Source organism: Trichoderma atroviride, chromosome 4, assembly GCF_020647795.1.
Source record: "Trichoderma atroviride chromosome 4, complete sequence".
NCBI classification, from domain to species: Eukaryota; Fungi; Ascomycota; class Sordariomycetes; order Hypocreales; family Hypocreaceae; genus Trichoderma; species Trichoderma atroviride.
The window spans coordinates 3,926,934-3,954,809 of record NC_089403.1 but is presented as its reverse complement, the minus strand read 5'-3'; the positions used below and the strand labels follow the sequence as shown (position 1 = coordinate 3,954,809).

At 47.9% G+C, this 27,876-nt stretch overlaps 10 protein-coding genes across 10 annotated transcripts; 2 read left to right on the top strand and 8 right to left on the bottom strand.

The window, feature by feature from the left end:
- Positions 1–356: 356 nt before the first annotated feature.
- On the bottom strand, positions 357–3,372 carry TrAtP1_008681 (uncharacterized protein). The gene is made up of 3 exons (XM_014086933.2): positions 3,014–3,372; positions 1,648–2,957; positions 357–1,586 (listed from the first exon to the last, which is right to left on the bottom strand). Exons 1-3 carry the CDS (start codon positions 3,149–3,151, stop codon positions 1,406–1,408), a joined length of 1,629 nt encoding a protein of 542 aa, XP_013942408.2. The 5' UTR covers positions 3,152–3,372; the 3' UTR covers positions 357–1,405.
- Positions 3,373–3,610: 238 nt separating this feature from the next.
- On the bottom strand, positions 3,611–4,409 carry TrAtP1_008680 (uncharacterized protein). Its single transcript, XM_014086932.2, has 4 exons — positions 4,167–4,409; positions 4,010–4,080; positions 3,824–3,948; positions 3,611–3,758 (listed from the first exon to the last, which is right to left on the bottom strand). Exons 1-4 carry the CDS (start codon positions 4,225–4,227, stop codon positions 3,650–3,652), a joined length of 366 nt encoding a protein of 121 aa, XP_013942407.2. The 5' UTR covers positions 4,228–4,409; the 3' UTR covers positions 3,611–3,649.
- A 68-nt stretch (positions 4,410–4,477) lies between these two features.
- TrAtP1_008679 (uncharacterized protein) lies at positions 4,478–6,400 on the top strand. The gene is made up of 3 exons (XM_014086931.2): positions 4,478–5,312; positions 5,380–5,830; positions 5,890–6,400. The coding sequence occupies exons 1-3, from the start codon at positions 4,690–4,692 to the stop codon at positions 6,109–6,111; spliced, it is 1,296 nt and encodes a 431-aa protein (XP_013942406.1). The 5' UTR covers positions 4,478–4,689; the 3' UTR covers positions 6,112–6,400.
- A 266-nt stretch (positions 6,401–6,666) lies between these two features.
- On the top strand, positions 6,667–8,527 carry TrAtP1_008678 (uncharacterized protein; the record flags this gene model as incomplete). The annotated part of the gene is made up of 2 exons (XM_014086930.2): positions 6,667–6,865; positions 6,981–8,527. 2 exons carry the CDS (start codon positions 6,667–6,669, stop codon positions 8,525–8,527), a joined length of 1,746 nt encoding a protein of 581 aa, XP_013942405.2.
- Positions 8,528–8,763: 236 nt separating this feature from the next.
- On the bottom strand, positions 8,764–9,155 carry TrAtP1_008677 (uncharacterized protein; the record flags this gene model as incomplete). The annotated part of the gene is made up of 3 exons (XM_014086929.2): positions 8,764–8,794; positions 8,860–8,959; positions 9,035–9,155. 3 exons carry the CDS (start codon positions 9,153–9,155, stop codon positions 8,764–8,766), a joined length of 252 nt encoding a protein of 83 aa, XP_013942404.1.
- A 1,069-nt stretch (positions 9,156–10,224) lies between these two features.
- On the bottom strand, positions 10,225–10,873 carry TrAtP1_008676 (uncharacterized protein; the record flags this gene model as incomplete). The annotated part of the gene is made up of 2 exons (XM_014086928.2): positions 10,225–10,597; positions 10,668–10,873. The coding sequence occupies 2 exons, from the start codon at positions 10,871–10,873 to the stop codon at positions 10,225–10,227; spliced, it is 579 nt and encodes a 192-aa protein (XP_013942403.2).
- A 1,491-nt stretch (positions 10,874–12,364) lies between these two features.
- TrAtP1_008675 (uncharacterized protein) lies at positions 12,365–13,706 on the bottom strand. Its single transcript, XM_014086464.2, has 2 exons — positions 12,879–13,706; positions 12,365–12,786 (listed from the first exon to the last, which is right to left on the bottom strand). Exons 1-2 carry the CDS (start codon positions 13,463–13,465, stop codon positions 12,777–12,779), a joined length of 597 nt encoding a protein of 198 aa, XP_013941939.2. The 5' UTR covers positions 13,466–13,706; the 3' UTR covers positions 12,365–12,776.
- Positions 13,707–16,024: 2,318 nt separating this feature from the next.
- TrAtP1_008674 (uncharacterized protein) lies at positions 16,025–17,278 on the bottom strand. Its single transcript, XM_066114009.1, has 2 exons — positions 16,799–17,278; positions 16,025–16,733 (listed from the first exon to the last, which is right to left on the bottom strand). Exons 1-2 carry the CDS (start codon positions 17,185–17,187, stop codon positions 16,187–16,189), a joined length of 936 nt encoding a protein of 311 aa, XP_065970101.1. The 5' UTR covers positions 17,188–17,278; the 3' UTR covers positions 16,025–16,186.
- Positions 17,279–17,820: 542 nt separating this feature from the next.
- On the bottom strand, positions 17,821–20,156 carry TrAtP1_008673 (uncharacterized protein). The gene is made up of 3 exons (XM_066114008.1): positions 18,685–20,156; positions 18,208–18,605; positions 17,821–18,147 (listed from the first exon to the last, which is right to left on the bottom strand). The coding sequence occupies exons 1-3, from the start codon at positions 19,807–19,809 to the stop codon at positions 18,012–18,014; spliced, it is 1,659 nt and encodes a 552-aa protein (XP_065970100.1). The 5' UTR covers positions 19,810–20,156; the 3' UTR covers positions 17,821–18,011.
- A 4,744-nt stretch (positions 20,157–24,900) lies between these two features.
- Positions 24,901–26,947, bottom strand: TrAtP1_008672 (uncharacterized protein). Its single transcript, XM_014086356.2, has 3 exons — positions 25,838–26,947; positions 25,428–25,671; positions 24,901–25,362 (listed from the first exon to the last, which is right to left on the bottom strand). Exons 1-3 carry the CDS (start codon positions 26,739–26,741, stop codon positions 25,107–25,109), a joined length of 1,404 nt encoding a protein of 467 aa, XP_013941831.2. The 5' UTR covers positions 26,742–26,947; the 3' UTR covers positions 24,901–25,106.
- Positions 26,948–27,876: the final 929 nt, after the last annotated feature.

The window sequence follows — 27,876 nt, the reverse complement described above, 5'->3', positions numbered from 1 at the left end:
GAAACTTTTGGTGCTACGCCTGTTACGTCGAGATGCCTTTGCCGTCTGGTTTGGTTTTCCCGCCATTTCCTCCTTGGCTTTTGCTGCAGTGATCACTTGGGCTTGATTCCAATCATGTATTATGCTTATCAATGCTATAAATGTGTTGGTACGGAATAGAGGGGTCGCAGTATATTGGCGTGCCCAAGTGAAAGGGCCATGCCGCTCGCGATCCGTATCAGTGGGTAAGGGACCAGCTCGCCGGAGACATAAATAAAGAGGGCGGGACTAAATCGGCGATCATGTTCTAATCGACTGAAACCCGGAGATCCCAATATGATCCCAAATGAATCCTACTAGGCGCTCACGTATATATCAAACTGGGCTTGCTTTCCTCCCATGAACTTAATTGACAATAGGTGCCTGCATCTTCCCCAAGAGAAAGGACCAGGGTGGGCGGATCATCTTAGATGAGATTTGATTTCATTCGCTGTGGCTGGCAAGGCCGCGTCCAGGTTGACCTGGTGACCCCGCCGTCACCGTAAAAGCGATGCTCTTGGCCGCTTTTCATTCTTAAAGTGATGCTACCTAAGCTGCCCGTTGTCTGGTCGTGCTAGCAGTATTCCATTTTACTCTTGTTGGTATTTCTGTTAGGCTATGCGGTCTTATACACAAGCTCATCATCGAGCCAAAGTATAGATATAGAGGTACGGTATTTTGAAATGCTCTCATATCCACCAGCGATAGATGCCAACCGCTCTTTGCCATACATCCCTTCATTGGCTCTCTCCCACAGTCTTAGCGCCTTGGCTATGTCCGAGTGATAATTCATTACATGACGTGTCATAATGGATGTCTTGTGTAGCGTGAGTTCCTTTGTTGTTGCCTTTGTGGCATGATATTTGCATGTGTAAATGCAAACTTCGACACGCTGCATGTTGTGTTACCCAGCTTCAGCATGAAACACACACGTTGGGTACGGTTAAATAGGAAACCACTCAACTTGAGACTTATGGGTCCTTTGCAAGAAGCTTCCTGAGCGTCGGAGGATCATACATCCTCTTGCTATGCGATGTCTCAAGTGCGATATGGAAATCATATACTAATGGTCACAGCACTCTCTTCATTGATCTGCGTGGAAAATCTCATGTTGCCATGATAGGACTCGAGCCGGGTGCTTGTGGCTTGAGTTGGTACAAGACAAGGCCGTACTTTTTCGGCCATGACAGTCATGTCTGAGGTGCTTGATTGTTCAGATATGGCGGTAATTTCTAGGCCGAGAAATGTTGAAATTAGGCCAGAGATTGTTGGCGAGCTGGAGGGGGGGAGGGGAGAAAAGTCGCTATAATATGGCTGCAGCAAGAGTCCATTGTAATGATTTAGTGATTAAGCTTCAAATTTGAACATCTTATTCTCTGACAATTTGTCACTGCATCCGTAGATCGACGACTTCCAAGGGCATTTTGTCGCTTTCATACACGTGCCCATTGGGGTGATTAGCTTCGCGATATAGGTTATCAATGGAATGTTGGTGAAAGGTCTCTGTGCGATTACAATTCAGAACATGGTCAAGTCCGGGCGGATGTGTGAGTCGAAATATGCCGTATCTAGACCAGAGTTAGCGACATTACGCTTTATGCATCATATGTTTCTTCTTTCTCAACTTACTCATGGTATCTAGGTGCACACACGATGGCAATGCTTTCGGGCATCATAACTTGATATCCTGCGTGTGTGTGGAGATCACGCGAGCTCATGAAGCACGTCTGTGTTGGATGTGTATGGATCCAGCCTAGCATCAGCAGGTCCTCATTCATACAGTAATCGAAGAGAGCACTTTCATTCTCCGTCTCACACGTGTCGGGAGTGGATTTCTGATCTGGTATTAGGAGGCACCGAACAAACAGAGCGTTGTTGATTGGAGTTCCACAGAGCACACCGCACGTCTCTAAGCCTGCCGCCGTGTTCTTTGACGCAACTTCTAGAAATTTGGAGCGCAGACTGCCCGGGAGGAATATTGACCGAACAGGGTCCCCATTTTCAAGATAGCCTCCAGGCTTGAAAGCCAGACGTTCTTTCTTAGGCTGAGGTACTTGTGCGGATTCTTTAGGCGGAAGAGGTGGTTGAGTTACATCAGCCGATAGTCGCGGAGTAGCATCCAGTGACGGGTAGTCATTCAGATAGGTTTTGCGCGGCACCTGAGGAGGGAAAGCCGGTTCTGGGATGCCAACCTTTTCTTCATACCGCGGTGGAGGGATATCAAACTGCTCCTTCGGCGGCCTTATGGGCTGTGGCTCTCTTGATGAGGCGTGTTGGCTTTTCTCGTAGTCGACGGGTCTCGATTTGGAAAGAGAGGGATAATAGTAATTGTTCGGGGCCACCGTATTGTTTGCTTCCTGGTCGTAAATGGCTGCATCAAAATCTCTGCGTTCTTGAGCCATATCCAGTGTTCGGCGGGTGGCCTCCATTTGGCGTCGGAGATCGCCATCATCAAGCTGTGACGCTCTGTTTTCCATGTTCCGCCCCTCGGCACTCTCCCGATTTTTTGAATTTCGCGCATCCCAAATACTGCCATGTTTGCTCGTACGTTTATCTCGTCCTCGTCGGGTTAGTTCTTGCTGCGCCAAATCGACCGCCAGATCTTGATGCTCGGACGCGTCAAGGATCCTTGCATTGCCGCTTAATGTAGGATCCCGAGCGGCAAAGGCCCCATATGATGCTGGTCGCTTGTGCTCCTCCGCTGCGGCTGAGGATGCTGCACTTTCCCATTCATTATATGCAGACTGAATTTCTGGCTTCAGCTGCTCGAGATCTTTGATAACGCGATCGATGCGCTTGTATAGCGATTTGAAAGCCTTTTTATTGTCGGGATCTTTGATTTGAGGATGCGTGGGCAGGAATTTGAGCACCAGGACGGAATGTCGATAAAGCATCATATAGGCTCGTCCGAAATCGCCATCTGATAGGGCAAACGATGCCTTCAAATGCTGTCAGCAATTTAACGGAGACGAGAACCAGAAGAGTCTGAGCTTACCTCTTGATAAAGCGTATCAGCAGCTCTGATCCAATGCTTCATAGCGATATTAACGTTGAAGGCAAAGTTCTCAGCCTGTGCCACGAGCTCCTTGACGCTCTGCGGCCGAGCCGGCGCCATGCTCGGACGAGCCTCCATTGCGACTTTGGCGAGATGGCCGTTTGGATAGTGTCAGAGAGTGTCTCTGCGAATCCTGGCCGCTCTAGAGGAGATGTTGCATGCTAGAGGGCTAGGCTGCCGCCAAAAGCTGCAGAGATGGCGAGTTGCCTGGTAGGCAGAAGGATTGTTGTTTCTGGGAAGCCTGGGGCAACCGACGACAAAGGCGACGCTTACACGTATTTTGGCCCCTCCAACTAACAATGGCGGGGCAGGCGCTGAAGACTTGGGGAACAGCGCAGGATTTAGTTGTTTAATTACATGCGTAAGCCGATTAGCGCAGCGCTCAGAGTGCTATTGCAACCTCTTATCGTAAACAACTCTTCAAAGGGGGCATCAATCAGACTCTGATAATGGTAGGGATACTGAAGACACCATTGTCTCCTACGGCGAGTCTTGTGACACAGACTCTGGCCAACGCCTTGACCATAGATATATGTGCAGTGATATTAGTCTTTGGTTTTATTCATCTATCATTGTCTATTTTCCTGCACCGGCCGCCTGGGCTGAGGACTGGAGCTGGATAATCTCAGTCTTCTTCTTCTCGATATTCTCCTGCGTCTCCTTAATCTGGCCTTCTAATCTTGTACTGTGCGCCATGCTTGGGTTAGCTACGATATCAAAAATTCACATGCAAAAGGTGTGGTGACCAACATTTCGCCTCCAATGAAATCGAGTCGGCCCTTGACGGTGCTCTCTGCCTCAAAAGTCTCTTGCTTGAGCAGGACAGGCCCTACAAGCTTGTAGACGACCTCATCCTCGCCAATGTTTTCGAATTCCTCCAAAGAAGTTAGCTTTCATGCTCCGAGCCAGTTCGAAAATCGTCGGAAGAATGCTCACCTTTTGCACACCAAGGTTTTCCTGTCTCTGGCCTTCCAGCTTTTGACGTGAAGCCACTGTGTTTTGGAGGTCTGAACGCAAAGTCAATGAAATCAGCATGAGTCTCTTGCATCGTCCAAGCTGAGCAGGCGCAGTAAGCAGGCAGTCCGATACTCACCCTGCTGGAGCTTTTGGTACTCTTCAGAAAGGGACTGTAGCTTGGCTTGAATCTCTGCCATCTTGGGTCGGCAGCAAAGTGTGCTGGCTGTTGACTGCTTCCAACTCGTATGTCCCTAGTAGTGATCCAGGCTTATGTATCAGCCTAATTCCAATTCCACACAGACTGAGCCAACTTCGCCGACGAGTGCTAGAGTCGAATTGGCGACGCCCCGCTTAGTATCAACAGGCAGCTCCAAATTGCGCCCCGTTACAGAGGTAAATTGTTACCCCGCCAGCGGTCAAGCCTCTCTCCCAGTAGCGCAGGTACCAAGTTATTGATCGATGTTGTCGCCTGCTTCTGATCATCATCCTGCGTTCCAGCGCTCTATTATTAAGCCCGACCTGCCTCTGGTGATCGCCTCGGCTGTCCCTTCGATACCTTGCACGACGGCTCTCGAGTGACGCATAACCGCGACTGTCTTGTTCTTGTTCCGCGCTCGCATTTACGATTCCTCGGGCTTCAAAGAGGCGAAACCGTCATCATGTCCGTCAACTTTCGAGACCGGGCTATCGCCGAGGTCCAGAAGGCTATTGCCGCGGACAACGACAAGGAATATCAAAAGGCCTTTGATCTCTACATGTCATCGATGGAGCTGTGGGTCAAGGCCTTGAAGTGGGAGAAGAACAAGTCCATCAAGGCCACCATGCAGGAGAAGATGGCCACCTACTTAGACCGCGCCGAAAAGCTGAAGCAGTTCTTACAATCCGAGAACGAGAGCAACACGAACGGCGGCAAAACTCCCATGGGGGCCAATGGCTCTAGCGCGGGAGGCAAAGCCAAGCCATCGGCGGAAGACGAAGATAGCAAGAAGCTTCGCAATGCGCTGTCAGGCGCCATTCTTCAAGAGCGGCCAAACGTGAGGTGGGAGGATATTGCTGGATTGGAGGGTGCCAAGGAGACGCTGAAGGAGGCCGTCGTGCTGCCTATCAAATTTCCAACGCTGTTTCAGGGCAAGAGACAAGCTTGGAAAGGTATCTTGTTGTATGGCCCTCCAGGAACCGGAAAGAGTTACTTGGCCAAGGCCGTAGCAACAGAGGCAAACAGTACTTTCTTCAGTATTAGCAGTTCTGATTTGGTGAGCAAATGGATGGGTGAGAGTGAAAGGTAAGTCATGTTGTATTAGATGATGGCGATCCACATGCTCTCGTAGCTGACAAACACCTACCGATAGGCTCGTGAAGCTCTTATTCTCCATGGCGAGAGAGAACAAACCTTCCGTAATCTTCATTGACGAGATTGATGCCCTCTGTGGTCCCAGAGGTGAAGGTGAATCTGAAGCCTCTCGACGAATCAAGACCGAAATCCTGGTGCAGATGGACGGTGTCGGCAACGACAGCAAAGGTATCCTTGTTCTAGGAGCAACCAATATTCCCTGGCAACTAGATGCTGCTATTCGTCGGCGTTTCCAGAGACGTGTCCACATTGGACTGCCTGACATTAACGGGCGTGCAAGAATGTTCAGGCTTGCTATTGGAGATACAGACACTGCTTTGGAGCCTAGCGACTACAACACTCTGGCAACTTTATCAGAGGGCTTCTCAGGAAGCGATATCAGCAACGTTGTCCAACATGCTCTCATGAGACCGGTCCGAAAAATCCTACAAGCTACACATTTTAAGCCAGTACGTTTCATTATCCGCTGATTATGCACTCGTACTCTACTAATACTATGCGCTCTCAGGTTATGAAAAATGGCAACCGGATGCTGACTCCTTGTTCTCCCGGAGATGACGAGAAGATTGAGATGACGTACGACGATGTAAAGCCCGAAGAGCTGCTGGCTCCAGATGTGGCACTCGCAGATTTCGAGATTGCCTTGGCGGATTCACATCCGACAGTGTCCAAAGACGACATTGAGAAGCAGATTGATTGGACTAATGAATTTGGAAGCGAGGGAGCTTAGGGAATGGGCGTGTCTTTGAGTGTACATGGCACAGCGGCGCTTTGAGGAGTTAGAGGGGCATCTAGGCACTCTTTGCACATACAGTTCTGAATTTGGGAATTGTAATCCATTTTACTGGAAAAGACAAAAGAAGCTGTTCATATTCGATTCTTTCACAGTAGATAGTGGGGCCAATGGTTTAGTAGTATGATGTAGTTTTTCTTGAGGTCAAAGCCCAAGGATGAACTGGAATTGTCGTTGTAATGTTTCTTTGTTTCAAATGATAAACGATTCTGTTTTTTTTTGTTCAAAACAGAAGCTGGATGGATTGCTGTGTGATGATTGTTGCGTCATAAGTCTTCGCAGAATGGAGAGCGGATCGCAAGCCCAAGGCCGGTGAGTGTGCTTGCAGCCCCGCCACACCGAGCCTCACCTTGAAATCTTGACGAGTTGAACAATTTTCAGCTGTTTCCATCTCTTGTTCTCCCACAACGTACCGGCGCAAATTCTACTAATCAACGCCTCTCATTCATGTCATTTTGTTTCCGCCATGGACGCACAAGCTTGGCTCGGCCAATGCGTCAGCCCGCCGCGGCTTTTGCTCGAGCCGTAGCGACGAAAGCAAAAGCCACTGAGATGCTCAAGGCGACTAGCAAGGTAGCGGAACAGCTTGAAGCGACGGGCATATGGAAGCGAAAAGGCGGCCGGAAAGTCAACGGTGCTCAAAAAGCGATAGAGCCCCATAGAGTAAACATTGTGAGCGAAAAGCTCTGCGGTATGGACACCCCTTCGCTCTCTTACCTCGCTATAGGCTGAATGGCGACGGTAGGAGGCTGCTTGCTGCATACAGAGCATAGAACTGACATGCAACTTTTTCTGACCGGCGGTAGACGATATAATCAAGTATCTGGGCAGCTCATTAGAACGTCACCGAGGATGCGATTTGATTGATTTGAATCCCGGCGCGGGAGTCTGGAGTCGCAAGCTTCATGGCTTTTTGGAGCCGCGAAATCACATCATGATGGACCTGGATGCCGAGCTGTACAGCCCATTTGTCAAGGACCTAACCTCCAAGGAGAACGTCCAACTGATACCGAAATCCGGTCTTGTGTGGAAGGATCTTTTCGAAATGGTCGAGACAAAACTCTCTCACCAACAGGCTCTCTCTGCTGGAGCAGAGCCAACGCGCAACGATACGCTCCTGGTTACGGCCAACTTGTCCACATTCCCCAAAAAGTCCTTCTTGGGCTTCGATAGCATGAGCACCATGGTCATGTATCAGTTCATGTCCAGCATAAAGTCGTCGTCGTTGTTTCAGAAATACGGATTGGTGCGAATGCTGCTATGGGTGAATGACGAAGAGAAGCGCCGACTCATCCCAAAGTCTCTCAACCGTCGCAAGCGAGGCTCGTTCGAGGCCGAGCTGGCGTGCGAGTGGATTCACGAAGTGGCAGGGCAAGAGCTGGAAGCTGAGAGCCGCCATACGCTGCGCGACGAATGGATCAACAAAGAGTCTGCTCTCAACACACTGGGCAGGATGCAAGCACAGGGCCTCACAGTGCCCAGGGGGCGAGGGGTGAAGACATACAAAGATTCGATGAGATCAAAGAGACTCATGGGCAAGAAGCTGGCCGGAGTCAACATGCCTGACATCTCTCGACCTTTCAAAAAGGAACTGGAAGACCTCGAACATGAGTATGTAGAGGAAAGCGTGCAGGCATCCGACCGGTTGAGGTTCTTGCGCAGTAGAGAAAAGTATGAAGTCAACCACTACAAATCATTTTTGGAACTGTTGCAGGGGTGGGAGAGAATATCTGCTATGAAGGATGATGGCACGGGCGCGTTCGAGCAGGCTGATAGAGAGTGGAACGAGATGATTGATAATCTCAAGAAGAACCAGCGGATGGAGTTTAATCTCCTCCGAGACAGCTACCACCTATTTCGCCAAGATCCCCCAGCCTTACTGTGGGATCGGCGAGCGTACGAACCGCTCGCTGCCAAAGCAGACGAGTTCTTTCCAAATGCACCAACGGCCCTCTTGGACATTCAGCCCAAGGCTATGCATCCTCTACTGCGGCAGATTGGCCCCAACAGCAACCATGCTGGAGACATATCCGACGTCATGCTACGATCTTGGTGGAATTTGACGCTCCTACCGGTGCATAAGGCGATGGATGGCTTGTGGCCCGGGTTTGGTGATTTGATAACAGAGGTCTCCAGCTTAAAGGACATTCAGCGTGGAGGAACGATGATGACGGGACATGGGTCGCTGAGCGCGAGGAGCATCAACGAGGGGCAGTGGGCCGAGATTGTCGAGACGTGGATGAGGTGGCCGTTCCGACCAACGTATGGGCAAATGCTGGGCAGGATGTCGGACGATGATGGCGATGGGGATGATGAAGATGTAAAGTCTGGTGCCTTTGGATCAATGGTTTAGAGCGGACGACGGCCTGGTGCTTTTACTGTACGATAAGTGCGTGTTGTGGACGCCAAGAAAAATTATCTATATGTGTATAGACATGAACAATCACTATAACACCTAGGTAATTGGACAATTAAATCACAAGTGGAAGGCACATTTGTAGTGTCACAAGTAGAGAATTAGGCAATATTGTTGGGTAATATTAATTGATCATTATTATAGTATAGTTGCATAAATCATCGCTCGTTTGCTTAATTTGAAAACTTGGGGTCGACGTGCTTTCTGTACCGCACACTATTAGCACTCTCTACTGAACCCTCTTGGTGATTCTCAGTCTGGTCACTTACCCAGTCACCTTCTCGTACATATTTCGGCCGGCATCGGTAATCTTCTCCTGAGTGTTGCGATCAACGTTGTAGCCAGCCTTCTTGGAGCCCATGCCGAAAGCTGGAACAGTTGCATTAGCCATGTTGCTCTCACTTGTCTGTATAACTGTAGACTGGGTAAAAGAGGAATAATTACCCTTGTCGACGTAGTCCTCCTTCTGGACGCCTCCAGCCTGGGGAGCAGCGCCTGGGGCAGCAGCGCCTTGGGCAGCGGGCTGGCCCTGGTTGTTGTGCACAGCGTTCTTGACGAAATCCATGGTTGATTGATTTAGATTTTGGAAAATGTAGAAAAGTAGTTTGTATAGATAGCTTTTGTTGTAGACTGAAATTGAGATTCAAATAGAGAGGGCTGCCTCTTCCTATATATACCCTTTCACCCCTCACCGGTGGCTTATTCAGGGATCCAATCGAGATCTCTGCATGCAGCCATGGCTCATGGGCCGGTCAATCGTAGCTGACGAAATGGGCGAATGACGAACCTGTTCTTCGTGCCTCGATAACAATCTCCGACCTAGTTTGGCGCGTCGAATCATGGCTTGCGGCGATGCTGCATTTCTCCGCATACGTCATAGCCTGGTCAACCGGGTACAGTGCCAACATGTGATACGAAATCCGGGAATCCACCCAAAACCACCAGAATCTCCAACCAAGGCAATGCTTAATTGGGGAAAACGGCTGTGCGGTCCTCTGATGCTGATCTTGCATCATAGCTTATTCTCGATTTACGTATGCCAAGCTTTGCATGGAAGACGTCCTAAATATAGGCCAAATGTTAAATCAATGCCCAGTATCAGCTACACACTACATGACCTATGCGAATTCCAGCTTAGTAGCCCTTTTCTTGTTTACATTGGAGTCTCATGGTTCAGAAATTGCCTCCATATTTACTGCTGCAGATGATCCACTCCGTTTAACTACTCTCCAATATACTAGTAAACGACGCGCTGCCTCTCTATTATCGCTATATACCTAATAATATTACCCAGTTGTAAATAATAGACCCTAACGCAATCCAAACGTTCCAGCCAAATAAAAAAATTCCAACGCCCGCTCATAATGCATGTAAACGTTTTGAAAGCATCGTCAAACATCAAACATTCAGATAAGCCCAACCAGCATGTCAATATGGCATAAGAACATGTCGTCCCTCCCGATGATTCGTCCAGCCTTGTGGCTTTGTGGCTGAAGCTTCGAGGATTCGATTCCGTTATTGGCCACTTCCTGAGGTGGAGATTTCAACCTTGAAGCTTGATTCTTCCGACCAAGAAAATTGCCCATTTTATTTCATTTCGTTCCATCTCTTTCATTCTTCCGTCGTCATTACACTTATGACCTGGCAAAGACTTGGTAAGCCATAATCATCACCCAGAACAGAAAGATGGCTCCCGTCAAGGCCATGGCAAAAACCAAGTCCCAGCACTGACAGATCATCTTTTGCTCCAGCCACGCCAGCGTCTCCTGCGTTTTGCCCCTGGGATTCTGGTTGAAGACGTTCATATCACAAGTGCCCTGAATAGATCCGTTCGGTCCCCAGAGCTCGAGAGATACAACGACGAGACCCACGAGCCACATGACGAAGAGCATAAAGGCGCCGATCATGACAATGGCAGGCAGCAGCCGACGTTGAGCAATCAACCAAAAGATGCCGAATATGAATAAGATCGCAATGGCGCCGACCGTGATGTAGTAGGGAAAGTACCTGTACCACGATGCTGTTAGCTTTCAACTGCTTCGCCCATTGAACGAGGGAACGGATTATAAACACGTACCATGGAATGGGCAGCCTGAGTTGGTTCTGGATCTGGATGAAGTTGCCAAAGACGCCTATGATGGTGCTGGAGCACAACAGCATGATGAAGATCCAGAAATTGAGCTGCAAAGGCGGCCAATTGTAAGTTCGAATATGCGTGGTTACCACCTTGCGCTCATAGACGACAGAGGTGCCGCTCAGCATTGAGCGTGATCCCGCCATCATGATGGCTGTAGCAGTACTGGTACGTCTGGCTTGCACTCGCTCCCGTCCTTATTGTCGTTCGCCGCCACTTATAAGCTCCAACGCTCTTTAGAAATCTCAATCGATTCTCCGTATTCCTTTGTTCAATCGTTTTTCGAATTGCGTATCGAGGTCGGTAGGATATTGTTTGGTTCGCCAAGATTCGAGGGATCAATAACTGTAGTGGGAAGTGCTTTCTGGTCGTCTGTGTATAACAATGTCGGAGAGGACCAGTCTGCGTATATAGCCGGAGAGCAGGAGAAAACTCCAAGGGGCCACAGCTGACCGGATCAGGGCCTTGTTGGTTCCGATAGGTGATGCGGTGTGGAGCTTCTCTTGTGCTTCTTTGTTCTTCTTCTTTCGGCAGGCCACCCACAGACCGTCTGATGTGCCGTATCTCGCAGTCGTGCAAGTACTTGTAGGTACTCTGCAATAGGCACTACCGGCACAAGGCAATACGCAAGACAATGCCCCGTCCGAGCCCTAGAAGAGAACAGAGGCGATCAACTGCCCCTACCGCCCTGTCGGATGCCGGGTCCTCGATGCGGGTTCCCCCTCAGGGCCTGCTTGAGCGCCCAACCAGCTGCTGTGTAAGAGCCCAAGCCCCCACTGCGGGCGCGGATGTGGATGAAGCGTGTCGAGCACTGATTGATGAATCTCGCTGAGGAATGTCGGTCGAATCAGTCTTCCCCTTGCATGTGCGTCGGTCGATGGAGGGGATGGTGAGGCGTGAACCAGGATGCTTGCGTTGGAGACTATCGACGCTCACCGCTTATGAAGACTGCTCAAAGAAGAATAAAAAGTGACAGATGAAAAGAAGGAGAAGAAGAAGAGGATCAGCCAGTTCTACGGCTGCGGTGGTCAACCGATGCGATGCGGCAACTCCTGTACATGCAAGTGCGCGCGTTATGACTGCAAACTCGTAGTGGGCGAGGAGGGGCAGCCGTTGCTGATATTAGAGGGCGGTATGGCGGTTTTCGCTTTCGAGGTGGCTGGCATTGCTGTATTCGTCTCTCACTTTTCGCTGGTAGCTAAAAATAAGATGGCTGGGGACAGCCCAGGAACGGGAGATTCGCAGCTAACGATATCGCTCAGGTACACGCGCCGGTCCTGTAGACTACTAATATAGCGGGTGAGGTCTAAAACTGCTTTGTTATTAGGCCAACTTTCCCATGGAGAACTATGTCGGCCGCGATGCAATACTTTTTTCTTCTCTCTTGATGTAGCATAAAGCCTCTCATAAGTTTAGATCAAATGCTATCCTGTTACCAGACAGCGAAACAGGTGTTGTCAAGCTATTGATAGGTCTCTGGGTACTCAAAGCATTAAACCACGGTAGCACGGTGCTGCAGTATGCCCTTTGTAGCGGGCAAGCTTCAAACGCTAGAACAGCAAAACCCATTGACTATACATACAGCTTTTCGGCCTCAGTTCAAAATGATTATACAACAGAACATTACAAAATAATAGAATGGCCATTTATGCAGTCGTTAATTTAGATAGAAACGACAACCATGAATTGATCAGGTCCAACTAATACAGTACAAACTCTTGTATATACTCATGCAGAGCAGCGCTGAGATAGCCAAGCCACTCACTGACAGTCCGAGTCCATTGCCTTGTCGATCTGACGTATCTTTAACAGCCCTCTGCCCAAACCAGCTGTGCTTCATTCCAGCCAAGAGTTTGTCCTGGGTGCACACAATACATTGCATAATCACTCACCCCCCTTCCTGCCAAAAACAGTTTGAATCTATGGATGGCCGTCTTTCAGCTTCGGTTCGGACTTGGGGCCCTTTTGCCGCTTTACATTGGCCTTGCACGTACATGATTGAACGAATTTTGGCAAAATTGAAAGTTGTATTATTTAATTTCAGCACCTCAGTTATACGTCACTATTCGAGCAATATCAGCTTGAGAAAAACTTCATCACAATCTCTCAGGCGCCATATCGGGATGCGCGAATGATGCAGAGTATTAAACGTACTTGATTTCGATAAAATCCCAGGGCTCCCCCGCTGGCTCCAATGTGGACAATGATTTCCTGTCTTCCGAGACAGACACTCGCAGTAGCTCATGAGAAGGTGCTTTATATACATTTAGAATGCAACCACCATTTACGTCCATCTCTGCCGTAAAATAGTTGCTGCCCAAACGTTGCCGTTGTTCCGCGCAAATTGTGTTCGCGGTGCCGTTAATATGAAGGTACGTGCCGGAGACAGTGTTGCGGAAGCCATACCAGCCGCTCGTCCTGACACAGTCCCAGAAGCTACCAGAACCAGGTTTGGGTAATAATTTCAACTCTCCGTAGCAAAGACTAAGGTAGAGGTGCGGCTCTTTTCGAGTTCGAATCATGAGTGATTTATTTTCAATAGCATGGTAAATAGGTTGATTCGTCAATGCTTGGACGGCGAAAACGGCTCGTGTACGGTGATTATCTTGAGACATTTTTCTCCACTTCGAAGGTAAAGATGTAGAAGCATTTGAAAGAGTATCCGTAGGTGTGAGATTATTGTTTTCCGAAGCGCTGGTGCTGGTATAATCAGACACTTCTTGCCAAGAGTGTTCGTCCATTATCGAGGTGCACGTATGTTCAAAATGCTCTACAAAATTCTACATCCCAGAGCCACGAGCGATTTAAATATTTTTCGACAATGGGTAGGCAAAGGCAAGTTACCTACTAGGAGAGGAGAAGCTTTCCATGCTTTCCTTGTAATCTAAAGTTTAGCGAATATACTTTCAGTAGCTCAGCCTTGGTAAAGGTGCAGAAACTGAAGGGCTGTTTTTAAAGTACGGGAATCCACAGTAAGGAAACAGTGAGTTGTAGATTCTGAAACTGCTTTATTAGGCTGACCGTCCCACAGAGGACTATATATGTCGATTGAAATGCAATACTTTTTCCCCTTGATGTATAATCGTTTAGCTTAAATTGTATAGGCCTTCCGAAATAATTGATAAGCGCCTACATCTTTAACATTGAGCCATGCACGCCAGTTACACAAGCAAGGTACGTAGCATGATGCTACTGCAGGTACCTACTGATTAGACTTTACACCGAGCAAATTTCAAGTACCCCAAGTAGATCAGCAGCTGATAACAGAGCAAACATAAGAGGTTTCTAACCCACTGCTCCTTACTAGTATTTACCTACCGCTTATCATCTCCCTCAGTCAGAAAGGAAAGGCATTTTTGTATAGCTAATGCATTACTACCTAAACTAACAGTTAAGAAACTGATGCCCAGGGTTACTTTTCCCCCGTGAGAAAGTAAAGGCTAGAAGCGGCTTTTCGCTCTTTCAGCTGTGCCACGCTTACGCATCCAGGCCCTCACAGGAAATAAGTGTCTGGCCTCTTATTGTACAATAAATATTAAGATGACCGCTTCGACGAGCATTAAATTTAAACGCAAACGCAAAAGACAGCCATTTACAGATTAGGTGTAACTGATACAGTACAATCACTCAATTGTCTACATACCCCCTTACAAAGTAGCGCCCAAAAGGTCAAGCAAGCCACTGACGGTCCTCTGTCCATTGCCTGACGTACCACCAGTCCTCCGCCTAAACCAGCTCTACCTCAGCCCAGACTTACTTCATCCAGAGCTTGTTCTGAACATAACTATCCCTCAGCATGCTGAGAAGGCATCACTTTAACGACAAAGAGCCCACTGCTGCTCACCTTCAGCATGCACTAACTGTAAGCCCAAAATCATCAGCCAAGACAACAATACGTAACATGTAGTTTCCTAGCGAAGCGCCGGAGTGCCATGGCAATGCTTTTTTCTTGCTTTGACATTAGCCCTGAGGTTGACTCTCAGGAAAGGTTTATTACCAAAATAGAAAATTTGTTTTATTTATCCTCGCACGTAAGTTATTTGACTATTTTAGAGCTAAGTTAGCCTGGTAAAGACCATATCCCCTTAGTTTTCATACCGGGACAATCAAGCCACGTATATTGTCTAACGTGTATTTTGTCAATGAAATCCCAGGCCGTTCCTCCTCCCGTCTGGTGGACCAATGATTCTTCATTTTTTGAGATAGATATTTCCATTAGTTCCTGCTTCAGTATACAGTCCAATCGTCCCTTTTCTTTTGAGATAAACTCTTTTAGTTCATTGGTGAGGGTCTTTAATTGCTTCAGTATATAGCCACCATTCGGATGCCTACAATCTGTAAAATATTCTTGGGAAGTGAGGAGATGGTCCTTCACGTAAACTCGTCCATGATTGTCGTGACTAATGAACCTGTGGGAGACGGTGTTGCGAAGGCCAAACCAGCCGTCTTTCTTAACACACTCCCAGTAGCTGCCACCTGCGGGACGAGGCAAAACCACCAGCTTTCCGTAGCTTAAAGAGAGATAGAGGTGCGGCTCTTGTCGAGTTCGAATCAAGAACGGCCCTCCATCTCCAGGTTGAAGTTCTAAGCGAGGAATGCCATCTTTCTGTATGCCTTTACCTCTACGAGGCATAGACACAGAACCGGTAGAGGGGGTTCTCGTGGGTGTAGGGCGATTTTCGGTGCTGGTGCTAGTGTCATCAGGCACCTCTTGCCAAGATTGTTCATCCATTTTCGAGGTTCATGTATTATCTGCCGAAAAAAAAAGTTTTTGAATAATAAAAATATAATAAAAATTATACGACATTCTACTTCCTCGGGGCCGTGAGCGACTTAAATACTCCCCGAAACAGCTATACAAATATACACGCTGCCCACTAAGTGTAAGTATTTCATCTAAAAGAGGAGAAACTTTCCATGCATTCCAAGCAATCCAAGTAAAGCGAATATACTTCCAATAGCCGAGCCTTGCACTACTAGGTCAACAGGTGGAGAAAGGGAAGGGCTCTTCCTAACGGTAAAGTACATGTATAATTTCTCCCCACTACATGGAATGCTCAGTAAGGAAATCGAGCAAGCCACGAATGGCGGCTTTATAAGAAATTGCACTTTTTCGGCCATTTTTCTCAGACATGAAATAAGAATCACTTCTTGTTTGATTTAAAAGGCGTACATTTCGCCTTTGTTGAATGCATACCTAGACGTCGTTGAGTGCACTCTGCGCATCGGATGGGAACTGCATGAGCACTACTACAGCTTTTTAATCGTCACTCCAAAATCGGAGATATATCCATACAGATGAAGATAACCGGTTTGTATTATTTTTTTTTTAAAAGAAATCAGCTCAGTTACTATACATACTCATTCAAATATGTCATACAAGTTCTCAGTCTGGTTTTTACATCAATTGCATAGAATGAGCGTCAGATAGCACCGCAGTTCACTCATCTCCATCTTCACATCTACTCCCTATCATCTGGATGGAATACTAGTGCTCGAACCTCAATGCTCTCCCGCGCTGGCGCATTAGCAGCAGCACTTGGGTCCACAAATGCAGTGTGTGGCACCCGTCTAGCTCTTCCATCCGTCTTGCTGTCAAAACACTTGATCAGGAGGACCTCCTCAGGAGTCAATCCAGATTTGTAGAACCACCTCTGGGCTTCATTATGCCTCACGCCGAGAGTCTCTCCTTTGCGGTTAGGATAGATCAATGGCACAGGCACGAGATCCTCCTCTGCAACCGAGTGTGCTTCAGCAACGGCCAGCGGATCTCGTTGGACCTGTCGGATCGGGCGCCAAACATTAATTAGCTGGACACGTCCCTTCAAAAGCTCATCTGCTTCCTCGGGAAGATGGAATGGAACACGAGAGAGAGCTGCGCTGTAAGACTGGTCGATGTGGACGCGGTTGACGGGGCCACGGAGAACGTTAGAGTTTGAGCCAGCAACATCGCTGGGGAGAGGGCGGCGGATAGTATGATCAAAAATGAAGATTTTGGATGCTCCGGTTCTTAAAACAGAGTTAGTTCGTACAGAAAGAAGAAAGGAGCGAGAAGAAGTCGAAGAGACACTCACACGTCCTTGAGAAGCTGTTCCGTCTCTGGGTAGTAATGTGCCTTGATATGCTCATCGTCCACAAAATCCTTCTCGACTGAGGTATGGCGGTGAAACTGGAATCCAGTTTTGTCAAGCGTGTACTTGTTCTCTTGGCCCGCAACATCTCGGATGGTCACTTTACGCTCTTCAGTCGGTCGCTCATTAAATGATGCGGCCTTCCCAGCGTACTGGGGAGTAGGAGGAGAGCCGTCTTCATTATCTTTGTGAAAATTAAGAGTTGTGTCTACGTCGTGCCTTGGAATCTTCTGCTGGACATTCTTTTGGTCAAGAAGTGGCTGAAATTGAACTCCTTGGACGGAGCCAAAGCCAGAGCTGGCTGAGACGCTCTGAACCGCTGCTGCTGCCATTGTCTCTTGTTGTCTTTTTTTTTTAGTCTGGCTTTTACAAGATAGTTGAAATCAGGAGGTTTTTAATTTTCCAATTATAAGAATGTATATGTGCTATGAAACTTTACAGCATTTTCCGGGTCCAGGTGCCCTATATAGTTGCATTGCACGGAGTCACGTCTATCTAGCTCTACACATTCCCCGCGAGCACGTCATTTTTGGCAGCCATTCATCAAGGCAATTGATCACCCAATGGGGTCCTACTTATCCAACGCAATCGAAGCACTGTTTCATAATCAAGATTAGTCTCAGCATTTTCCCCTCAATTCTCTGGTCCGAGGCAACTTGATTTGAAATCCGTTATTATGAACTCTACATTTATCGTTCGACCCGAGCAGGGCGTAAGAGCGTGGGACAGCTGCCAGAGCTCGGAAATAGGGTAGATGTGATGTGTCAATTAGACTTTAAGCGAAATCAGTGAATCAACTTGGTATTACAAATTCTAGTTCTTCCAAAGCTTACGTACTACAGCTCGTCTTACAAACCTGTGATGGATGGATGATGGATGGGATCATCGGAGATCATCGGTTTAATGAGAGAGCAGTTGAATTTGCATCTTAACTACCCATTTTGTATCAATTTTCATTGCTTTCATAACTTCCAGTCATAAATCTTTCGATTAATCAATGCTATGAAATAGTGAAAAATAGCTGCTCTGGCCTGCCATGATACAGCCCTAGGTCTTGGGCTCAGCTTATAGTCTTAAACCCAAAAATATGGGAACTGAAACTTCTTCTCTACTATACATCCGTCTATCATTCCCGAGATAAGTGATGATGGCTAATTCATTCGTATTTGTGCACGAGTCGTGTAATAGACGTCCCGTCACCAAGAACCTCTGTCTCTTCTTCCAGTGTGTAGCCTCTCCACTTGGGTAAAAGAATAGTCCAGACGTACCAGTATAGAACACCGGCCACGATACTAGTAGAAAATATTAGTTTTCATATACCCTTTCGGTATTGGGCTGAGAAATTGACTTACGTGCTCATCCCCACTACTGCATAAGTTGCGTACCAAAGTCCTCCAGAAGGTCTGTCTTTCGGAGGGAAGAAGGGCGCCGCAAGAAGTGCAAAGCTCAAGAGAGCTCGAGCTACAATAGTGAATAACCATGCTTTATAAGGTCGTTTCAGGTCAGGTCGCTTAAATCGCAACCAAATAAGACCAACGCCCAAAGCAAGGCTAAAGACTTGAGCTGGATAGCCTTCCACGTCGAGGATGAAGGAGAATGCTTCTGAAGTTGGCGGCAGCACAATGACCAACAATGAGGGAACAAAGTTGACAATAAGGCCTCCTAGAGGCGAGTTGAATGGCTTTGTAGATGCAAGGATTTCCGAGTAAGGCAGAAAGCCCTGCCTGGCAATTTCTTGCTTTAATCGGGCCTAATGATTATAGAGTCAGCCCAAGTTCTTCAACATCAAACATTTCCTTCATCTATGACTTGGGAACATGGAAACTTACCATTGCAAATGCGACAACAAAAACATTTCCTACCGCAGAGAGAGCAACAGCCATTGGCAAAATCGTTCTACCGACTTGCTCACCAAATACACGCCGAAAGAAGAGCGCCGCAATGAGTTCTCCGCTCCCCTTAATTTCATCAATAGGAATCACGATGAAGTATGCGATGTTGATGAGCCCGTACATGGCGCAAGACGTAGCCAGTGCAGTCAGTGTTACGGAACGTAGCGTCCGTACGGGATCTTTGACCTCGTTCAGCACGTTGCTGATGTTATCCAGTCCAGCATAAGAGTAGAACACTTTGAATAGCCCCGTCGAAATGACGCCCCAATTCCAAACGCTGTCGTCCCACAGGTGATCCCATGACAAGGGATTGCCGCCCGATGAGGTATCTAGCGTTGGCCGGAAAAGTACAACGTAGAGACCAGAGAAAATCATAAAGATGACGATGCCAATCTTGACCCAGCCAAGGAAATCTTGTATCTTGATGCCCGCCTTGGGAGCCAGCCCGTGAGTCGCTGTCACAACCACCAGTAGAGCAGTGGCGACTGCTTTCGCTGCCCAGCCACTTGCATTTTCCACTCCAAAAGCAAAGAATACGTAGCGGCTAAAGATGATGCAGTTGCTGGATGTGAACCCTAGGAATACCGCGTTGATGGCGACCAACGTAGTTGCAAAGAACCGGGGGTATCTATAAGTGAACTCGAGATAGACCTTCATGCCTCCAGATCGCGGCAGCATGCATCCATACTCGAGGGATACTGATAGACCAGCGGCTGCAACAAACGTGCCAACAATCCATAGTAATAGTGACAGTCCAGGGCTTCCAACTTGCTGCAGAATAGCTCCGGGGGTGGCAAAGATGCCACTACCGATGACTCTGGATATCACGATGATGTAGGCACTCTGCCAGCTTAGCGTTCGGCCTAGGGCAGATGTCTCTGGCAGTACGTCGTCTTCGACAGCTCGTGATGGTTGTATTTCGCCGCCGGCATTCTCTGTTTCGCTCAACGTCGCTATCGTATCATATTTGTTGTCATCTGTTTCCGCAGGTAAGGGACTTGGAGAAGCTTGAAGCAGCGGCTGCCGCTCTCCAATATCGTCGCTGCTATCATGGCCAGCCATGATGTATGCTTTGTCACCACTGTTGGCTGAAAGTTGAGCCTGAGTAGATATTGTAGCGAGGAAAGTAAACAGATGAAAGAATAGCCTTCTCTTTTCATTCTCCTCTTATCAGGCACAAAAGGGCAAAAAGAAGCGCTCTACTGCCCAACGGCCAGTTCGGATCGTCAACAATACCCATTGCTACCCAGAGCCATATTTACGGCGCTGATAAAGCTAGAGAGGCAATGTACTCTGTCATCCCGGAGATCCCATGCCCATCCAGGGCCAGCATGACATACACACAAGACGCGTCCTCGTCAGCCAAAACGTTTATTGCGCGATTGGTTCCATTAATAAGGCAGACAAGGCCGCCCGTGGCCAGTCGTTGAGACACCCAAATTCCATGGCGCGAATCTCAGGCGCTCGCACGCCATCGCCTTATTGCCGCAGATAGGAGGTAAGCACTTGGGCGCTGCTTAGCCTTTCTGCTAGCAATGGAAGAAAATGCTTAAATTCCAGCGATGCTATCTTCAATGATAACGTATTTGCAGAGCACACTATCATTCTTTGCTGATTGTTGATATGCGTCATGATAGTACAGGGTATAATTCCATAGGTAGCTCACAATGCGCGACATTGAATTGCTGCACGCTCTTAAGCTGAACCCCAGATCCGCTTCACTACTAATTTTCTAGACGGCATTGTCTCACTTGTAGCATGCTTGCTAATGAAATTCTAACAGCCTAGGCAATTATTAGCTCAGGGGAATTGAAAGCCAGTTGCACTTTCAGTTTACATGGGTAACTCGGAGGTTCAACTAACTGGCTTTGTCAACTTGCGCCTCCTTTCAGCCATCCGCTCTTATTATCAAGCAAGGATGATTTAGGCCAGGCTTGCGCATTGTTTGAGTTTATGCCACTCTGTTGCGATGTGTGTTGACTTGGATATGGCCGCAATTCATGAATGGACCATTGTTCTATTTTAAATGGTCGTTTTCATTTGTACGTTTCTTCATTGAAGTCGTAACACGAGACTTGTAATGTTATACAACAATATCAGCGTAATGTGGCATACATTTGAAGCTCGCAAACTGCCCATCTATTTGCGGACCAAACACCACATGGTCTGTCTCACAAGCATTTACCACTTATCCATACGGCCTCGGATAACAAGAAGACCGTACTATTCTAGAATTCGATTCATTACCAGAAATCGGAATCTCTCCAGGGTAGCTCCGCCTTATCCACCAATGCCCAAAACGTGGAGCTGCTACGGGCGATCTCCCGACCGATCTGATCACGATGAGATCGGAAGCTGAATAGTAATACACTAAACCACAAGACTACTCCAGACCGATTGCTCATCAATTCGCCCTGCAGCTATATTTCATTTGGTTGGTCTCATAAGAACTAGTGTTTTATATATCAGCCCCCAAAATAATCGACTGACTCCCTACTTGTCTAGATGCGCATTCCACTGGTGTTTCATTGAAGCTTAGCCACATATCCGACGCCCCTGTTTGCCTGTTCAGCCCCTTCAACTGAGGGTCTTGATCCACAAGTAAGGTCTCGGCCCTCTGTTTACCAGGGAAGGAAAAGAAACCGGGAAGTTCAAGATAGCCTCCCTTTTCTCGGATGGCTGCAATGTATTGAGCCGCCACACCCCTCCCCCACGAGTCCTGTATTTGACAACTTCAAGATCCACAATTGACGCCAGGTGGACACGAGCTGAAAATTGTTGAAAGATTCTGATCCTATCATTACATTGCAGCAGTGGTCATGTTATCGGTGACCTGAAGCGGTGTGCTGTCGGTGATCCTTGATCCTTGCGTTGGCTTGACTGGCTTGGATCCAACTTCACGCAGGTGGACGGGACGGACTATGCGTGGCTAGATAGTGAAAAACTTTCATGTTACTGTACAGTTCCTTGCCGTTAACTCTAACTACCTTTGCGAATGTCTATGTCCATGTCCTATTTGTATCCCATCTCTGAGTGTGCAATTTATCTACCCAAGTTTCTATTTTGGGATAGCCGCTTGTAGATGCTATGTGGAACAGGACCAAATATTGGGACCATACACTAAGACCTAGGAAGGTATAGATAGCGATTGTGGCAATCAGTGGAAGATATGGATCGAAATGAGCCCCTATGGGTAATCATGCATGTACCTATATTTGCGTCTAAACGCACTCCTCATCCGATGTCGGGTACGCCCGCTCATAGTGCTTCGGTCGATAAGTAAGGGGGCATATCTCTGGCCTCTAGCATTGCCACTTCCCTGAATCCTAGAACCAGTACCCGGGAAAACAACCAATACTACTCGCAGTGTTCTGATGCTCACGCCCTTGCTTGGTATAACATGACCCTTGTCCAGCTGAAAGGAAGTGCTTAAGTATTCTGTGGCTGCAGCCGAAAAGTAAATAGTATAACAACGGCTACGGTAGTAGAGCATAGTGCCAAGCATGACGTATCGTTCGTCTATTTGGACATTAGGATGTCTGGGGGATGTGATATGTCATCTGGCTATCCCGTGCATATTGTACTCTGACAGATTGGTCCTTAGAGGCATTATGGCTTGCATCTCAGCGAGACTACTGAAAATTATTTTTATTACATGTAATCTGAATATGCGGAGTATGTCAAGCAGGAGCACAAGCCTACAGTATGCCTTCTTTGGGCCGCAGGAGCAGCGATGCTGTAGCCGATGAGACAACAACCCGAGACAGCAGCCCGAGACAACAATGTGAGACAACAATCTTGGATGGGGTGAACGTATAAAGAGAAAAAAGAGAGAACGGTTTGCAACACCGTATGATATCTATTTCGTGAACTTTGGCTGTCATCGAATGCAATTATAGTACGCACATACGCTGCTCCTTGCAGATAGGTGATAAAATACCTGCCTTATTCGTTCAAACTTACGCTACTTGTTTCACTCTCTTGATGCTGCCCCTGCCAAACATTTAGCTCTTGGTTTGCCTAGTTCCCGGATACCATGTTTAATTTGGGGGCTGATTTCTCCTGTTTAAATTAATTTACGCAAGAGTCTTGTTGTCTCTTCTTGGCACCGGGGTTGTACTTCCTTTCTCAGGTTTCAACAATTCCGTGGAGGTGCGCTGCTATGCATATACGCAAGTATTCTTTGACTTCCCATGATGCCCTTTGTCTATGATACATCAACACTGCCCAAGGGCCTTAGAAAGTGAAAGCATATGCTTTCTTCCTGTTGCCTTTGCACATGTCTATCTTACACTAGAATTAGCAGGTGAACACATATTCACAGCTGGAGCATGAGTGATACAGGAGCTAGTACACATTTTACAAGTGACAGAGAGACCTTTCTGAAGAGGTCTTGCTAGTGAAATTACCCCATGAGAGAAATAGCAGGGTGTTGAAACTTGCCTGGAATGATACATCGAGTTAATAGGCTACAATGCAACGCAGCCAATAACACTGCGCTTATTGCCGGAGCCACCTCCGTATTTTCCAGGGTTGTTGGAATGTCGGCATCCTGGTACGTCATGGGCACCCGTCAAAGCTGAAAATCTGCAAATTGTCCAAAGCATCCTGGTATTTACGCGCACACACAATCCAACAACGTATCAATACGCACATTTTTGGTCATACCTTTGCTCTGCGGCTGTGATATGGACTGTGCCAGGAGCATTGTAACTTCAGTAGGCATTGTCAAACTTGTCAAACTGGTCAGCCAAATAGCTTATAAACGACAGCCACAGTCTCGTAACTGAATTTCACTTGATACCAGTGTAAAGGGAGGGGATGCTTCATTATTCAGCTACCTCTTGGCATCGCCTCGAGGTAGCAGCCCACAGTGGTAACGAGGCGAAGTAATTAGAAAAAAGCCACCGCGGGGAGGTGATAGGGGGAAGGGCCAACAACAAAAATTCACGGTAAATCAATATAGGTCACGCGTAGTCAGTATAAAAAGGAAAGAGAAAACTAAACGAGATCGTCAAACACCCTGGCGCCCACCAATGCCACGCCAAATACGCTGTGCCGGATCGCAATATTAGTATTATGTAGTAGTATATACCGTTACACTCAACCCCGTATGACTTTTCAGCTCGTCGCTTAACTAAAATCTCATTTGCTCTTGCGGAATATGAATGAAAGCCACCGTTGTCCCCCCCCGCTCACAAATGAAGACGTGGCAGCAAGAGAATAGCACCAAGTTCTGTCTTGTAGCGCAGTACTAGCAATACCGAAGCCCATGCTCATTCATCACACATTTACGGTGGCGGCATTAGCCAAGCTGCGCGCCTGTAGACAAAACAGAAAATGATATGATACATGGCATATACATCGTACAGTTAATTATGAGTTATTCTACTATTGCGCACAGCACTGTATAGCGCTATCAAATCTCACAACCGGCTTGACGCAATTTCAGTGAGACGACATTGATTGAACAGCCTGATGTCACTGACCAAACTAGATACCCCTGGCTTTAGCATGACTTATATCAGCTCGCAAGTACCAAGCCCAAAAGCACCTGGAGCTACTTTTAAAAAGCAATTCTGCTTGCAGCACAGCATCTGGATGTCCTGATTCGCCCTCGCTTTTAGCACTGCTATCAAGGCTCCATGACCAAGCCTCGACACACGGCGTACTCTAAGACAATCGTCCCAAATAAGACAAACGCAGCCACCCCTTTATGGGGCAAGGAGGCTCCTTCGCTCCAGACCGGGCGCTTTGGACGGCCGCAAGGCATCTACCCGACCTATTTTTGAATACCTACCAACAGTGGGAAAAAAACATCTCCCAACAGAAGGCCTTTGATTGACGATATCATGCGGAATAATCAGTATTAGACGAGAAAAAAGAAAAGGCATCCAATAGCGCCGCCCATTTGGGCCTAGCCGAAGTCATCATCCATGCAAACCCGTGAAAATTACGAAGCTTTAGATCCAATCGATTCATAGCAACCCGGCATATTCTCAGCATCGAAAGTCTGCGCCTGGTTTTCGGTGCGGCTGCGATCCTGGCCGCAGCCCAACCCAACTGTCTCAATGCCCGCCGTGGCAAATGCCCGCCTTGGCAAATTATGTCTCGATGGTATATCAACGCCTGCCGTTAGTTTAGGAAATTTGTCAAAGATGGAACAGATAACATATCAAAAGCAGTGACTGCAACAAGGATGTAAATACACGTGTATATCGTATATCCAATGACTTATACCCATCCCCATACCGATAACCATGTCTAAGCCCCCCGGCACGTCTTTTACCCTGCCGGGTTCTGTCTAAATCTAACTGCGTGTTTTCCCACCACCGGTTCTCTGTACTTGTCCGTACTGCCTACGAAATCCATTGCTGTAAGTCTCCGACTACTTGATAGGTCGGATTGGCAGAGCGTCCATCACCGCCTTTCTGATCCCACGCCCACCGGTCCGCATAGTCCGCACCAAGGAGGCCGTGTAGCATGTCCGCGATGTAGTCACCAATCACTGGCAAGAATTTCCAACCGTGAAACGAGCCGCCAGTAGCCACGTATAAGCCATCACAGTGAGGGTGAGGCGAAATGAGGAAATCATGAGTCGGTGTAGAGGCATCCCTGGAAGACTTTTGTGTAAGTACTATGTACTTTCAATGACTGCGGCGGGAAATTTGGATGCTTACCAGCAGATACGGTATGACTCAATGGACAGATTTTCAACTTCCTTGCCATACAGACCATCAAATGTCATCCTGGCACGCTCTTTGAAGAAGGGCACAAAGTCTGGACCCGTCCACGTGTTGTAGGCTGACACCTCGGGAGCCATTGACATCTTCTCGCCAGTGATGGGGTTATTGACGTAGTTGGTAAAGCACATATCACAGTTGAACTTTATGGTGCCATCTTTTAGGATTGACATGCCCTCGCCTGCATTTGTATGGTCAGCAGATGTTTCATGCAGTCGTATGAATAGTATATCCATGGGCACAGGAGTGTAATCCTTGTATCCCGGTTTCCTATCCCAGGAAGTGGAGAACGGGAGGAGGGGAGGGAAGTCTATTAGGAAATTCAAGCATTTCCCGATAAAACGCACCTTTAACTTCAGGGAGGCAGTTCTTCAGCACAGGGACACCGGCGAATTTCTCTTTCTGCTCGCCATATAGTTTGGAACAGAAGCTAATGGCTCCTGTTGCAACTAGCCGGTCACCGATATGGAGATTCTTGTTCTCGGGAGCGCTCTGGACCAGGAGAGAGCCTGTCCTGGCACCAGTGCAAAGCAAGGTCTTGTCGGCTTGCAGGGTCTGGCCGTTGGTGAGCTCGATCCCCACGCACTGGCCGTCGGGGCCGAGATCGAGAGACTTCATCTCACCAACGACGTATTCAACCCCCAAGTCCACCGCAGCTTGCATAACGGCCTCCAGGGCCTTGTCTGCTTCCGCATACCCCACTGTGGGGTTGAACAAGATCTTGTCCAAGGTACCGAAGCATGCTGTGGCATAAACCCCGTTCCAGCGTTTCCGCACCTCGTCGACTGATAAGAACTCTGCGTCGTTGGCAACTCCAACGGCCTTGTACGACGCAATGCTCTTTTCACCAAAGTCGGATGCGTCGGCTCTTAGCATGCCAACTTCATGGTACCAGGGGCTATAGAGCTTATCGGCACGCCACATGGGCATGGCCTTCATAAGCATCTGCATGTAGAGCTTGTCTGGGTAATCATCCCGCACGATCTTGTTGATATCGTGTGAAGCGGCTCTGGGGTTCGGGTAGGGGGCGGTATCAACAATAGTGACCTTGACACCTCCCTTCCTAGCGAGACTCAGAGCCGTGGCGGCGCCGAAGTTTCCTGCGCCAACAATGATAACTGACGACACTTCGCTGTGTATGGAAGAGTTTGACGAAACAGGTGACGTTGGCTCAGTGTCCATTGTCAGCTGTGGTGACGGGGGAGAAGATCCCGACTTGAGGGCCTCTGACATGTTTGTAGAGATTTGCATTTTGGACAGTATCAGTCCTTGTGTGTTATAAGCTTATACTGGCAAGCCAAGAGATATAGCAGAGTTGGAGATGGAATTAGACGAGAAGATGATATATCAAATGCAAGTGTAAACAGCAATATGATATATGAGATGTGGGAGTTCCAAGTCTTCTTCGAGATGGTGAAGAGTTCGCTCTGACTTGCTTGAGAGGTTGAGTCCATTAGAGGAGGCAGTGGCTTGAACTTTATACTCAGAGTTTTCAGGCACAACGTCAGGCAAACGAGGGTCTAATTGGGGGCAGAAAACTCAAATTGACAATTTACATAAAAGACTGAGAGAGAAAAAACGAAAAACAAAAAAAGCAATGAGCCAGGATCCACAGAAGAGCAAGTGGTGTGTTGATGCCCTCGCACTTGCGGACACACCCTAGCAAGGAAAGAATGTAGGGAATCCATGCTATCGGGGAGTCAGCTGGCCAGAGCCCAACGATATCGGGAGCCTGTAGCAAAAGTGATTGACGTGTCGAGAGCAAGCCCAAGGAATTTCTCCAAGCTGGTGGCTCAAGGTTCACCCTCAACTGCGTGGGGATGAGAGTCTCGGATGCCTACAGGGAAGCGTGATCCCAAAGCGGCAGAAAAAAAATAGAACCACAGCTGCAGATCCGAAGAAAGGGGACAAGAGTCGTATGAGGAGTATGATATGACGGCGCATTAATGGCCCTATAATGGCGAAGCCGAGGCCACCGCCTGGGCAGCACCTGAGCTGTATCTCCCCAAGACCGGGGCTTGTACGAACAGGAGATAGTTCCAAAGGTAGGGAGGAACTAGGTAGAGGCAAGTGAACCTTGCTCCGGCTGGCGGAAGCGGGAGCTGGGGCTGGAGGGTCGCATCGGCGGATATATGAGGACTGAAAGCAGAGCAAAGACTTGAATGGAGGCAGTCATGGAGCGGAACTAGACGACAAAGGGCCTGTCGGGACTCAGTTCTGGCTCTGCTAATTGGGGGCGTGTAGTTAGTTAGCGCTGTGTAATGCTGGTATCAGTTGACGCGGAATGCAGATAGACATCAGCTCTGCTCTCTAGGAGAGGAAAAAGGAAAAAGCAGAAGAGAGACACTAGGAGTAGGTACTGTAAGAAAAAAAAGGAGCAGGGGGA